Source organism: Buteo buteo, chromosome 21 (genome assembly GCF_964188355.1).
Source record: "Buteo buteo chromosome 21, bButBut1.hap1.1, whole genome shotgun sequence".
NCBI lineage: Eukaryota > Metazoa > Chordata > Aves > Accipitriformes > Accipitridae > Buteo > Buteo buteo.
The window spans coordinates 2,323,782-2,339,294 of record NC_134191.1 but is presented as its reverse complement, the minus strand read 5'-3'; the positions used below and the strand labels follow the sequence as shown (position 1 = coordinate 2,339,294).

The following is a 15,513-nucleotide window of genomic DNA, read 5'->3' as shown; positions in this document are numbered from 1 at the left end:
CAAGCTGTGATTGATTGGTTATTTTCAGGTTAATAAAGCATACTAAACAGCTGCTAGAGGAGAACGAGGAGAAACTATGTATTAAAGTATTACAGACGCTCAGGGAAATGATGACCAAAGATAGAGGCTATGGAGAAAAGGTAACGTAATTTACAGTTCATCATTCTGTGTTAAACACTGTCTTTATTATTCAGTAAAGGAAAATAAAATTCTCGCTCTTTCAAGCTGTGTTTTGTATGTGTAAGCACTTCTGTACTGGATCAGGAACAAAACATTTTTAGTCAACTAATAACTTCAAATATAATTTGAAAGGTAAGCTTGTTTCTGTTGCTTTTCTACTTTAGACTTGCAAGTTTAAATCTAATTCCTGCAGTTGCTGGCACTGTAAAAATATCTAATTTCGTTACCTTTTTATGAAGGATATAACCTCTTCACCTGCTTTCTGGGTCTAGGTGACTCTTCATCACATAACCTTGCAACAAGAGGATATCTGTAGTTTAATTTTAATTTATATACATTTGAGTCATCATCTTGTTGTGAAATATAGACGGAAACTGTCAGTATACCCACCCATGGGTTTTTTTTCTTTCCTTTTTCTGCATACAACTCCTTTGTCTTGTTGAGAAGTACGTTTCTCTGTAGGTACAGACCTATTTTCTATTTGCATCAGAAGAGTGTGTATATGCCCGTATGTTTGTGTACCTAGACATTCCTACAGTCAATCTCAAAATCCTAGTCTAAGTTATCTCGTGCATTTCTAAGCAACTTAGGTTATTACCATGCCACACGGTAGGTGTACAGAGCAGTATACCCTCCCAGTGAACGTGCTCGTGACCAGCCGAGAATTGGCAGCAGGGACTGGGGGAAGCAGAGGTGCAGAAGGATGCTAGCTGCAGCTGCGAGTCTGTGCCCGGCAGCAGATGGTGTCTCATGTCCAATTCTCGCTTGCAGCAGGATTTAAAGTTGTTGCTTAGTGCTAGATTCACAGCACAAAAAGGCAAGAGCTTTAGAGGTCAGACAGTTTTATAATAGTAGTAATTGTTTATAGCTGCAGCCGCAAGGGAGGGAGATGGTCCGAAGGCAGAGAAACCTGCAGCATTGCTAGGCTGCCTGGCCAGCTGGGATGTCGCACACGACCTCTGCTTTGGCTATCCTCGCTGGAAATGGGGATGCAGGAGCAGAACATCATGCTCTGTTGCCAGTGCAGCCAGAGGCAGGTGCCGGCACGCCAGAGCGCAGGGACCTGGAGGAGGGAGAGCAAATAAGGCGAGGAGACTTGCACGCATGTGGGTGTGCACGTGCGCGCGTGTGGGCTGTTACCCGAGCACACCCAGCCGAGTACACAGCAGCGCCGTGAGTGAGCAGGAGACTCCTCGGAAAATGCCCGAAGGGTGGGGATGGCCGGTGCTGTGCTCCCTGCCCTGTCAGGGAACGTTCTTCCCACGTGTTGCCACTACCTCTGGGCTGCCAGAGGTCTAGCCCGCATCCTGGCTCCTGCTGCTGCTTTGCTCTAGACTTGCAGTCCTACCTAGGTTTTTTGTTGGGTTTTTTTTTTTCAGTTTGCAGTAGCCATATTTTTGAATAAACTCATCGGGTTTGGGGGCATGCCCTAATCAACTGCAAGAAAGAAGCATGTATATGTGAGATAAGGAGGGGAGCAGGGTAGGTAGGAAAGGGCAGCCACTGCAGCTTTCAACTTAACTTTCAGCACATTGTCCTTTTCTGCTGAAGTGGCAGATCGTGTGCTGGGTCGTAACAGCACAAGATGAAGCCCTGTGGAGACCTGTCCTCTCCTCAAGGTCCCTTTGCTAAGACATCTGCGATAGAGTACAAGTCTGATCTGGAAGGGGACTGGTTGTAGCCTGCAGAAGTGTTCGTCTGGTGCTGCGAAAGGGAGTTGGGCTAGGTGATCCTCTTCAACCACTGCAGGGTGCTGGTATTTCTTGTTGCCCAACACTGGGGATGTAAAAGATTAAGCGTAACCATGGATTTAGTTTTACACTTTGTTAGCACATCGGTGTGCTTTCTCCTGTTAAAAACAACCAAGAGAGACTGTGCGGGGTCACCTTAAGTAATAGGAAAGCTGGATGATATATACTGTATATACTGTACACCAACAAAACCCAAATGAGAGCTCTGAGGTTTTTTCTTTCAAATGCAATCTGCCACTCGGAGATTTTTCTAAATGGAAATTCATCTACAGAAGTTCCTTAGCCTTTATTTGGCATACTCGGGTGAAGCAGTATTTCTAGAAAATACAGTTAACATAACTTGCACCATTTAGGCCATGGAAAACCCCACAAGATTCTAAAAATCTTCAAAGTGTAGAAAATACATTAATTTCTGAAACAGTAGATCAGTTACATAATGCCAGACAAGAATACGCTTGCCTGTGCAGTGGATATCCGAATATGAAAAAGCAGCTGATTGCTTATAGATAGGCTGCTAGTAGTACAACAGCTTTTACCGTCTGGCCGTGAGAAGTGCAATCATATTTATTCTCCCTTGTGACTCATATAACTGTATTTAGTCACCACTTAAAAGGCAATACCTTTTGTTTTTTTAAAAAAAAGAAAAGGGAAAAAAAAACTTCTGCACCCATTCTCAATACAGGAGTCCCTACATACATAAAGGTGGCAAAACTTATTCTTGTGACCAGCATATTGATCACGCAAGCAATATGGCTTGTAGGTCAGATGGTCACAGAATTGACAGCAGTCACTTCAAAGTAGTGTTCAGCAGCAGAGCGCCATGGAAGTTTTGGCATAGCGTGTGATTTTGCTGCAATACCATGTGGTGCTAGCTGGAACAATCTGATTTTTAAAAAGATTGTACTCCTCCTCTCGTGCTTAATCTTCCAGCACAAATAATGAAAATGCCACACCCTCCTGGCCCGTGAGCTTGTCCCTTTTGTAGGTGGGAAACGTAATGAGAATGCGGTGTTGTCCACTCCCAATAGCAAAGGCCTTCATTAAACAGCTGGGATTCCTCTGCAGCATGTAAAAACCATGGTGAGAACACAGATGTACAGAAGCCTGTGGGAAGGCTTGAAGTTTTACATATTGCTAAAGACTCTTCATCTTGGCACGCACTCAGGTTCGCTCAGTGATGGGTAGCATACTGTGGTATATTTAATAGGCAGAAAACTTTACTACATTGACAGTGTAGGCTAGACCCAAGTTTTTTACTTTGCTGAAACATGTCATTCATAGACGTCTTCCTGGGTGCCTACCAGATGATTAGCCTCAGTTCTGCAGGACTTAGGTTTTAAAACTCCGTTTCTCCTCCCGAATTGGGAGTCCAGCCTCTGCACTCCTGCTGCTGCTTACAGCTCACGCTGGTGAGGACTCGGATGCCCAAGGGTGAGGTTCTTGGATCTCAGTCAGCCACCCCGCGTGGTTTGTCACTTGGCACAGGAACAAAGCCAGGGCGCATCCTGCCTCCGAAGCTCCCGGGTGCTGTGCTTCCAGCAGTGTCCGTTCCCTAACCCACCACATCCTGGTGCTTGCGAATGTTACTCATGCTCACAATGTTGGACTGCAGCATTAAAGTGTTAAATGATTTATAAGATCCTAACATGAAATTTATTTGTAATTTCTCTTACTAATGCTTGCTTTCAATTCTTCCCCTTCTTTTTTTTCCGGCAGATTACCATTGAATTGGATAATGCTGAGGTTTTAATTTTATTTATTTTCTACAGTGTTGTTTCTATGGTGTTTGTTTTATGAGTAGCTCTGTGATCTGTCCTGTTGTCTCTTCAGCATTGAGCTTTCTGATTTGTATGCCTGTGTCAGTGAAGTAGTTGAGTTTTTTCAGTCTGCCATGTGTCTACACTGGGAATAGTTACCATAACTAATTCCGTATGTCATTACTTGGAATATTAGTCCAAAAACAGTTACAATTTCTGGCAGCCTACAGTCATTTGGTGCCATAGTAGATCCCACGAAGCTTAGGACCAGCCCTGAGCGCCTTTGGAGGATCAACAGCCGCAAGCACCATTAAAACGTCCGCATTTAGCGCTCGGCCGCGATTACCGCGTCATCGGTGAGCAGGCTCTTTCAGCAAAACTAAATACTGAGGTTTAATGGCATTCACGCAAGCTGGAAGAAGCCGTTGCTCCCATCCCAGGGCACGGCGCAGCTGGGCGCCGGCGGTGCTGCGGAGGGCTGGGTCCTTCTGCAGAAACTACTGCTGGCTTTACCGAAAAAGGTGACAGTCGTGCAATTCGTCAAAGCATCCCGCTGTCCTTCCTGTTGCTTCTTAGGCTTGGTACATAAAGCCACGTGAAACGTTTGGATGTGTTGTGAAAGCAGCGTGGTGTTAACCCTATGAAAATTACTGACTTCGGAAGCTATTTCTGTGCGAAAAGCTTCCTACCGTCAAAAACGTGCCTTCAGTTGGCAGCGCGACAGCCCAGGCTGTGTTTATGCTGCATGTAGCTGTTTTACGGGCGGAAAAGCCGTATTTGAGTGAGAACTTTCAGACTAACTGAAATTAAGCTTTCTAAGGACTTTTAAAAGTGGTGTGTCTGGTTCGGGCACCGGCACCCAGGGTGGAGGGAGGGAGCTGAGCTGTCTCTGCTGCTGCAACTTCCTCATCCAGCTCAAAAAAACCCACGTGTGGGCGCTAAATTTGAGATTCTTTTTGCATAAATGTATAATACTGAGAAAGTGATTGACTGGCACCTTATTTTACTGAAATACCAGGAAAAAAAGAAATATTTTCCTCTCTGCGCTTTGTTTCCTGCATTCTCTCCCAAGCCAAGCTTTTCTTTGGAACAAAATTCAACTGCTTAAAACACTTAAAATGTTACTGCTCTTTATTCAGCAGAGTAGATAATGAAATATGCCATAAATTACTTTCTGTAGAACTTGTTAATTTTGACGTTGATCTGAATTCACTGGGTAAACTTCATTCTGAAAACCAAGTGATATTTGGGGACCTTGCCTGTTGAAATGCATTTGAAACGCAAACTGTTTGTCACAAAAGTAGACCAAAAAGTGTACACATGGCCCAGGGCTGGGTTGGAGGCTCTTTTCTGTTCGGCAGGGCTTTTAGGGGAGGGAAGAAGCAGAATTCCTCACCAGAACAAACCGGAGCTGTGGCTTTTTTTTTTGGTTTAACCTAGCCTCTGGTTGGGATGCTCAGGCCCCTGCTGTGCTGCAGGTCGGTGCTGTCACCGTCATCCCGACGCGCGCTGGGGTCCCCTCTCCGGGCTGGAGCAGAAGGTCCAGCCAGGGTCTGAGGTACCTTTCCTAAGAAAAAATTCACAAGTCTCTCCCATCATCAGTTTCAGCTTTAACGAAAAGCTCTTTATGAAAAAATCCTCATCCAGGGCTGCTTGGAGTATTCACCCTTCTGTTTGTCAGTGGAAATTTTCTCCTCTTAGCGTGCCCTTCCCCTTAACGTGCGCAGAAGATAGCTGACGGGTAGGGTGTATTCAGAGAGCGAGAGTCTGATTTTCGGTCTGAAGGACAGCGTTTTCACGTGGCACAAGTCCATTTATTGCGCTGCTGTCGCCTCTGACCTGTGCTGTGCTAGTATGAGACATCGCGGGTGCGTCTCCAAGCTTCACACCAAACTTCAGTATTATGTAGTTACGGAGGTGCTGTGATGTCTAACCTCTGGGGTATTTTCTCTTTCTCTTTTTTACAAACCAAGATTTTTTTTCCCCCCTCTTACCTGAGGAGTATGCACCAGCAGCGTGCTCTGATTTTGAGAAGTTAAGCTGTAGCACATGAATGTTTGTCAGGTGCTAGACCCCTTAGATTATGTGGCGCTATGCCTTCGCAGAATAGCACATATATATATATAATTTTATCTTGGAGAAACTTCAGACAGAAACTTGAATTGTTTAATTGCAAATTAAGTCATAATATGAAACTCTTTCCCCTTCAGTTTCTGGCTGTAATGTGCTGTCTTTGCCTGCAATAAATCAGCCAGAGCGTGCAGAGCAATTTAGGATTTGGTCTGGAGGCTGCAAAGGAGGAACCTTATTGCTCCTCAATGGAAAAAATGCATGCACAGAGCAGGTGTGTTTATAACCATCAGCAACAAGCACTGGCTGCTTATAGAAAGGGATTTGGATGGGGCTTGAAACACTGACAAGTCTCAAAGGAAGTCCTGGGGTTTCCTGAGGGGTTTTTTTCCCCCTTGTCAACCCTGGAAACTGTAAGCATTTAGGGCAAAGAATACCGAAATCTCCATTATTAGTAAAATTATTAACTTCCTTTTCCGTCAAACTATGCACAACTTAATTTTTTTGATGAGCTGAAATGCTCCTCGTTCCCTCAGGGTAAAACTCTGTTAAAGTAACTGTGTCATGGCATGATTTCATAGTATGTATGTGATTGTATACATAGGTTGATTTATATATCTTAGTTGCTTACTGCAAGGTAATTTCAGCGAGCGGTGGGTCCGAATGATAAAAGATACTGAAAACGCCGGGAGGTCCGTGCGTTCGTTACTGGAAGCCGCGATAGAAAATCGACGTTCCAGTCCCCCTTTAACGTTTTTGCAAGTGAAGAAAAGGAGTGCCCTTTTAAGTGGGTGAATAATGCTGGAATTCACCTCGATGGTAGGAAATCCCCCGCAGAACAGGAAGGATGGCGAGGGCTGCGACCTGAGCGCGAGGTCGGCGGCACCCTCGCGAACGCCCGGCTGAGCCCTTGGGGATGCTGCTGGAGAAGGGCTGTGGAAGTGACGGGGGGGCTAGGACGCTCCAACGCCATCAGCCTCCTTCACCTGCCTTCTGCTGGGGATTTATCTGGAATTCCCTTTTCGTTGGAAAGGAGGGACGGGAAGGAACTGCAGTTTTTCGGAAGAGAAGCGGTGTAGTGTGGTGTTTGTTTTCAGCTTCTCTTACTATAGTCTGAGGAGCATGACCTGGTCTGGCAGAAATATGGGGAGAGCATCTTTAAGCTCTTGTAGATGTTTTTTTTTGAACTCTGCAGCATCCGCTGTTGTGGCAGGATTCGTGTAAAAGGTTTTTCTTCTGGGGACAGAAATAGGATGAGAGTCATCTTACAGTATTTCCAAAACATCCAGGCGCCTGTGAACTTGTAAAAGCGCACAGACCTTTGGGATAGGGGCTGCCTAAGACCGGTATTAAAATAAAGAGCAGAAAAAGTATCATGAAGGATGGATGGAAAGCACAATTTGTTTTGATAGAAAACCAAAACCATCGGAAGCTGTAAACCATTTTACACCTTATTTGCACCTCACTTGCAACACAGTTGTGTTGGTTTTCTCCTGACCTTGGGGAGTTTTGTGCTCAGAGCTCGTCTTTTGGTTTGCAGCGGGGCTCCTGTTTTTCTCCCAGAGCATCAGGCGGCCGTGAGGAGCTGAAGGGGTCTGACACGAGCTGAAGAGCTAAATATAAATAGCGTGGTCTTAACATTGGCTCTGTGCAGGCGTCTCAAGTAATGAAGTAGAAACCTCCAAGGCAGGGCACTGTGCGTTGTCTATAAAAGCCCTTGGGCTGAGCCTCCCTTGGTCGGCTCCTTACTGGGCTGGAGCTGCTGGAATCCTGTTCTTGATGGAGCTGTTGACTGTGCCGGTCTCTTGGAGGAGAGCTTCACACAACAGTGATAACTCAACCCCGGTTGTAATTAGGCACAACAGCTTAATTCACTTTTAATTCAATCCTCAACCCACTAAAAAGTCCAGGCACGATACAAATACCGATTTTATGGTGTTTCACAACCCAAGTGGAGATGGTGAGCTCCACCGTGGGTTCCCTGCGGTCCAGGACGGCTCAGGCAGCACAGCTCCCTCCCTGTCGAGGCATTTCTGTTTTGCGACATGACGTTCCCGTCCAGTCTCCCCAGTCCGGACAGGTCTCTGGGGACACCGTGGCCCAGTTTCCACCTGCAGCGCGAGTCCCGGGCACTGAAACGCGTACATCCTAGAGGAACACGTTAATATTTTATGGACTCCGAAGGAGAGAAGTGTTAGTGCTGACCTGCAGGTGGCATGCTCAGGATGCTGAATGTGGCTGGGAGATGTCCTAGTTTTATTCCCCCCCCCCAACACCCCCCTTCCCAGCCACATTGCAGTGAGCTGCTCCGCTGGGCACCTGCCAACATTCAGGCAGCAGTTACATAAGAACAGCTTTTTTTTCCTGGAATTTGGGCCCGCTGCTGATGTGTGACCTTCAGCAGTAATTGCCAATAAACGCGGTGGAGATGTTTACAGTCACCGCAGGCTGCGCGGGGGCTGCCGGCCCCCGAGCCGGTAGCTGCCCTGACTGTGGGGCTCTTGCGGCTTCCCATCACCACTGGTCCCGAACCGCTGAATCTGTATTTTATTTTTCAGGGTGAGGAAGGGGTGCTCTGCTGCTTCCCCCCACCCCGGGAGGGCTGGGGCAGGGGCCAGCAAATGCTGAAACGACCAAATCCAGCAAACCTCTATAAGCACCTGGAGTTTCCCATGTAATTATTTAGTCCTTTTTAGGATTTGAAGTTAAATAATGGAATTAAGTAAAACCCCGGGGTTTTTTTGTTGTTGGGGTTTTTCTGGTTTTATTCAGTAATGATACTTTACGCAGCTGATAAAACGGTATCCAGCAAAATACACCTGCAGACCCACTCAATATAGTTCTGGGTTTGTTTTTTTTAACCTCTTCACTTTGGTCTTGAGGTTTCAAGTAGGTAAAAAGGGAACTGAAAATCCCGGTTCAAAGGGGTTGACTGAATTAACCTTCTCAATGCTCTTTATCAATGACAAATTAAAACTACAATGGCTGAATAAGGTGCAAAATATGTGCTATTTTATGCATCTTCTGATTGCAGTTGGAAAATGTTTTAACCTCTTAAGTGCTGGAGAGATGCACTAACAAATTATTTTATTTGTAGAGGGAGCTTCCTCCACAGTCATTTCTCTTGTGTATTTTGCACTTAGACAGTGCTTCACTTGTTATGTCTCAAGCAGAGGAAATGCAGGCGCTCATAAATTTTTGTGGGCTGCCTTATATTTTTTTTCCTTCAGAAATCCTGCAATCTTTGGACTGTTTTTATTGCACGAACTGGAATTGGTGAGCTCTTTGGAAAAGGAGACTGGAACATTTCTTATAGTTACTTGTAACAAAAAAAAAAAAAAAAAATAGTTATACCATCTTACCAGTTAATTAAAACTGCTAATGTAAAATGTGGAGTGAAGATAGTTCTTACTACATTCAGTTATTGTAAAAGACCTGCAAGATTGAGGATTTAGAGAAGCAAATGATTGCACTCTCATTGAAGGTCAGTGGCATATCGGAGACTGAGGTCTCCAACTCCAGGAAAGCCCCAGCCCAAGTAAAACATGCTTTCTCAACTGAAAACTCTGGAAAATGAGGGAAGGCATTCCTGTAGGCAGATCTCGGTGACCTTTCAGTGCAGGCGCTGACAGCCCTTATGCCAAATTTGCCACCTCATCGTCTGGCAGCATGCAAAGTCTCAGCAAATTCACGGAGATAAGGCTGGGGGGGGAATGTTTAGCCACGTCCCCAGTCTGGGTGTGCGCTGCAGTGGCAAGGCGAGGGGGTGTGAGCATGTGGTTGCTGCTCCATCACATGCCGGTGGGAGCCGGGGAACTGCCTCTGCCCCCCATAAATCCCACATGTCTCCTGCAAGGGCTGGGAGAGCTGCACGGCTCGGAGGACCCGTGCCAGGACAAGGTGCTGCTCCATATCTCCCGCTGCCTCTGAATTTATGCAGGTGTGAGATACTCCATCACTAAAAATACACCGCTTGGCAAATTTGACGCAGGTCTGTTACAACAGTAAACTATAACGTGGGATGTTTGTCAAAGTAGTTCAGTGCTCTTGGTTCCCAATTATTTCCCTCTGCCCTGAAACTTATCCATAGCAAGTCAAATGCATCTTTGACAAACACCTACATATCATCTGCAAAGGCTAGAAATTTCGTATCCAAATTTTTTTTTCGGTTCTACAAGGTAACAGTATTGGCCTTACAAAGGAGACTTGGCAAGCAGGTAACCTACATGGAGTTTTCTGGTATTATTGAAGAGTTGTGAAGGACAGCAACATAATTTGTGCTCTAGTGTGTTGTCATGAATCAGACTAGGTGGTGCTTTGGCTGTGTGTCTTTCAAGTAAGAACTATACTGAATGTATTTCAAGCAGAAAAGAGGAGAAATTCGGAAAAGGGAGGAAAAAGTGGAAGGGGACTTCCAGGACTCTATCTAAATGGCCAGTCCCACTGGAACTCTAGCTGATATGGGAAATGGTAATGCAAGAGCCGAGGTGGAGGGCAGTGGTTTCAGAATAATGTATATCTGAGATTGTCACTCTAGTTCTTTGCATCTAGATATACAACCTAGCTATAAAGCTTAACGTGATATTTGGCTGACTGACTCTGTAGTTGTGTTTTTCCCCTTTTTATTTTCTTCTCTAAGCCGAATCTCTCCCCCTGCCACCCTGATAATTAGATGCCATATGCATGGAGTTGGGTCAGTTCCTGAATTCACAGATTTCAGGACCAGAAGGGACCGCTCGGTAATTTAACCCGCCTTCCTGCACAGCACAGGGCATCTCATTTCTCTCCATTGCTTCTCTACTGAGCCAAATCAATGCAGTGTGACTAAGGTCTTCAAAATGCTTAGGGTTGATCTTGAAGACCTCCCAGGGCAGGTGTCAGTTTACTTTTGCCTTGCACCAGCTAGTCACCTTCTTATCCAATTTCAAGGGATGTTTGGAAAAAGGAGATGTGGTGGTAGTTTGGAAAATGGCATCAGCCTGGGGAGTTAAGCAGTCTGAGGTTTGTCACCTCTCAATCCAAACTTTGAACTTGGAGATGGCCTGAAGTGGAGGAGGTTTGTGCTTGTAATTGTGCTGGTTTGTATGTTATTTTGTCAAAACTCCAAAGTTTGGTGAGGCTGAAGGAGAAAAGGATCGGGTTTTTGAAAGTGTTCATATGTGTCTGGTCTCACAAACATGCAGGTTTTTCTGATAAGATTATTTTCCACCCATTTTTAACATTACAACATGAGATGTTTTCCATCCTGTTTTGTTGAAGCCACTATTTGGAGGAGACCCAGTCTATGCAAGCTGGAGTCTCCACTTGCCTTTTAAATGCATTTCAAGCCTTTTCGGCTCTCAGTGTTCTGGATGTTTACTACACAGTTGAGTTGAAAAAAAATTTGAGAAGAGCAATCCTGAGGCTTGAAACCTGAATGAAAGTCTTTCTGCATTTCCTCAAACCATTTCCACTTTTTTATCCACAGTGCTAGTTGTTTGAATTTTCTATGAAAGACCGGATTAGATAACTTTCATCTTGATTGTTATTTTGAAAGCAAATGAAAATAAAACTTTCATACCTTCCTCAAAACCATAAAGGAAAAGGACCGAAACCCCTTCCATATCTCATAAGTTGAGATATAATGAGTTCACACTTGAGCTGTCACTTGCTTTGGTGGTTTTTGAGGTGGATACATCCACTGTTGAGTCAGAAAAAGACCGTTCTGGGAAATGCACATAGTCTGTGTTGGGGAAATGGACGCTAGAAGCATTACGGTCACCAACAGGTCAAAGAAGTTGTAATTCTCCTGTTATGGCTAATGATGAGTGGTTTATTTGCCAGCCTTGTGGGAATGGAAACTTCAAAGGAAGAGGGGTTTTTGCGCAGCAAGTTGAAAGGAACTTTTGCTGCTGCTAGCAAAAAGGAAAAACGTTGTACTGTTCTCTGACCCTGCCACCGACGACATGCCAGTTTGACAGCTGGCCATGGTGTCCGTGGCACTCGGTATTCCGCAAATTTGGCCCTGGCCCCCAAACCATCGCTTTTCTTCTAGGTCGAGAGCAGAGGTATATGGAGGCACAAGAAAACTAGCAAAATTACTACTTCTGTCTACTCTCCCACCCTAGTCAATCCTTCTTGTAAAGCATAAGCTGATACTTTGCTGTTGCAGCACAGAGGATAGTGCAAAGTGCAGCACGGTAACTACAGCTTTAACCCATTTTGACTCAAAGAATATCAATTTCAGTATTTGGAGTTTATATTCTCACTGAAAGATTGCTGAAGGCCGTGCTTACTTGGAATGATCCATCTGAGCATTGCCAAGGGCAGTAGCTTTTGCTTGCAGATGAGTTCGTGGGGCTGGTTCTAACATGCTGATCTATTTATACATGCTGTCTGCGCTCAAGTGGGAAGGCATAGGAATTTGCTAGCTAGAATATGTACTTTTTCCTTCACCAATTAAGTTGGAAAGATCAAACTAATTTCCTGCTGATTCTTCGTCTGTGCTGGGTTTCAGCCCCCAAATGTACACGTATGTTTCATTAATTTGGGGTCATGGTATAACCCTGGGAGTAAGAATGCTTTCATCCAGAATCCAAAGTCCAGGACATTACCTTGTGGCAGTCACGTCCACTTGACCTGCCAGCTTCAATCTCCCCTTCCCTGGAAGGAAGGTACCTGAGTTCCCTTACAGGGGAATATGCACAATTTCCTTACTGCTGTTGACCACTTAAGAAAGGAGGAATTTTTTGCTTTGCTCTGAAGCAAGTTGTGCAGACGGTGTCTGCAATCACAACAATGTGCCCAGACTCCCTAATGACTTGATACGGCGTTCCCAGTGTCCAGCCTACGAGCAGCAAGGGTGTACAAAGCGGGCTGTGCAGGAACTGTGTGTTCCTCTGCATAAATGAGGTTTTCCTGTTAACTTTAGATCGTCTGGCTCAGATGCTCCCTGCTTCAATTTGACCAGGAGAGAAATGGTTTGCATGCTTGCGAAGTTTCCAAGAGTGGTGACAATGCAAGGAAACTGTGTACCAAAGGCCATGTGAATTAGCCAGGAGGAAAGTCCATTAGGAGAAGAACAGAGAACAGCTCTTCCTGGCCAAGGAGCCCCTGCCCATGGAGCACTGCCGGGGAAGCGCTCGCTCCTCTGGCTCCTTCCCGGGAAGCAGAGTCTCTCCATATTTCAGCTTCTGGATCCCATGTCCTTCCTCTCCCTTTGCTGTGCATTTCCTAGGCTGCAGCAGATATTAGGTTAAAATACCACGGTTGCTCTCCCAGCCGATGCTTGATTTGTCCGTCTAGTTTGTGTGCCCTAGGCGGACGTGGACGATGAGTGGCTGACTTAAATTGGTCCCACTGTATTGTCTTATTTCTTAGTGTCTGTTCCTGAGAAGTTAAATCAATTTAGCCACGATTAAGTAGGCAGTTTCATTTGAATGTTTAGGTCTCTGTTGTATGTCTAAGCTCTACTAGATAAAAGTTGCTCGTCTTCATCTGTTTCAATGTGGTGATCAGCATTTTAAATTTGAAAAGCCGTCACCGGTAAGCCTCTTATTTCATTGCTCGTGTTTGGTGCTGTATCACATATCTTTTATCTCAAGAAAAGTATGTTTATAGATGAGAACCCACTGAAAGCATTTTTTTTAAACTAACATTGTAAGGCTGCTGCCTTTCTGTGACATGCAGCCCTGGCTTCCTCCCTTCTCCTCCTCCTCCTCCTCCTCCTTCTCCTCCTCCTCCCGCTGGGGACGGGCGTGCTGCCTTCACCCTCTGCGAGTTGCAGATCCCGGGTGTGCGGTCCGAGCAGGCTGCCCAAAAGTGCATTTCTGCATTGCAGGCCTGTGTGCACCTGCAACTCAAGCTTTTTGTTTGTGCCTCTGTGTTCATGCAAAGTAGTTTGGGATGTTCAAAGGATACCTGCTAAATTTTCAACATGTGGCCCTTTTAGGAGCATGGTGGGTGGGTGGGAGGGTATAAACAGTAATTATGGCTATAATTCATTTGTGGTGATTCAACTGAAGTCAAGTGCTTTGCTAGCTCCCTTCCCCTAAGTGTTGACCACTAGATTTCTGTTGGGATGAAAGATTCTTGAAGGATGACTAATTTTTCTGCATTTTACTTTCAACTAGCTGCCGCAACCTCCAGAAACGGAAAGCTCTGTAGAGGTGTGTCACCCACCTATATTTGTACAACAGGCAAATATTGGTGTTTTGAAGTAGTCCTGGTGGAGTGTCTTGTTGGTAAAAACCCTGTGAAATGTGTGTTTCTGCGTGGTGCTAGACAGTGAAAAATAAGTAGATTCGTTGAAGTGGTTCAATCCAATGCAGCATCAGCACGATAGTCTGAAAATATATAAAAGCATGTAAATCAGTCCCAAATCTATGTTCCTGGATGAAGTAAAGAACGCAAAGGACAAGCGTTTTAACCAATCCAAGGTAGTGCAGCTCTTTCAGCCATTTCCCTTTAGCTTTTAAGGGAGGCAGCGTTTGAAAAGTCTCCTCTCAAATCCCCCTGCATTAGCAAAGTGAGACTTCATTTTGCTGGCTCCTAATAAGGTCCTAATGTTGTCTCTCATATTTAAAAACTTTGATAAGGAAATGGAGGTGTCAGAAGAAGTTAGTGGAAGCTTCATAATCCCAGAGCAGCTACGTGTCTCGTTAAAACACCCTAGCGAAACAGTTAATGGTCACTTCACATCTTCAAGGTTACTATCTCTATGGTGAATTGGATATGTAGGCACATTTCTTTTATGGGATACCCCAGCATCAGTTTGCATAAGATGGATTATTTGCCGAAATGAAGACATAAGAATTTATGAAATCTCAAATTCTTCTTAAATTAATGGGACATCCAGATGATGGCATTGGTAGGGTGTACAACTGGGTGCTGTATCAGTGCAAACCTAACTGAAACCACATGGAAGTCTAAATCTAGCACAGTGTTGATATTTTGAGCTATATGAATATGAAGATTATATTTGAAATCATGAATGAAAAAATGCAATTTGTGGTAGTTTAGGCCTTGTATTTGTAGTTTTTGTGAATAGTGTTTAAATGTAAACTGAAAGTCTGAGTGGTCATCGAATGACTTTGAGATGTTTGGGAGATGGCTCCTGGTTTAAGATGGGTCCCTGTATAGAGCGGTTGTTCCTACACATTTTCAGAATGCTTTAAAGCAGCAAAAACTCAATGTACTTCAGGTTTACAAAGTGGAAGTTCTATTCCTGAAAATTTGCTTCCTTTAGATACTTAATATCTGAAATAAGAGAGATTTGATTTGGAAACATGCACATGCCGAGGGACTTTGTTCAGTAAATCAGTGAACCCCTCTGAAGTCCATGGGATTGGAACGGAAATCACACAGGTTTTGTCGGAGGCCCTCCACAGTCTCAAAAGAGCTTCATTGACCACGGTCAGATATAACGACGTACCTACACTTCCACCAGAAGTGTGTGTATAGTGGGATGGGGTGTTTGTATGTGTGTGTGTATCTGTGTATCTGTATGCATGGGCATGCATGGTTTGAGTTCTTAAAAACTCTCGTGTGTTACTGGTAACTGTAAAAGTAGACAGACTATGTGTTTTCTTTAAATCCATGAGAAATGTGTTGGCATATGTGCATGCCATGGTGGTCTGCTGGAGGGTGGCAGAGCAGACTGGTTAAGTACTGCCAGAGCTGATTGAAGGCAGATGTTCTGTTTAGATAGCTTGTCAGTCAATCTTCCTCATCTGCCCCCTTGCTTTCAGCTGTGACTTCCCTTAATATTTTCCATG

General features: G+C 44.8%; 1 protein-coding gene across 3 annotated transcripts in view; it reads left to right on the top strand.

Annotated features, from left to right (window-relative positions):
• Nucleotides 1–15,513, top strand: part of ITPR1 (inositol 1,4,5-trisphosphate receptor type 1) — a 180,177-nt gene that overhangs the window by 95,414 nt on the left and 69,250 nt on the right. For all 3 annotated transcript variants that reach the window (XM_075053126.1, XM_075053125.1, XM_075053124.1), the window contains one exon: nucleotides 29–140. In XM_075053126.1, the coding sequence (XP_074909227.1) occupies nucleotides 29–140 (112 nt within the window). The remainder of the gene's footprint in view (nucleotides 1–28; nucleotides 141–15,513) is intronic.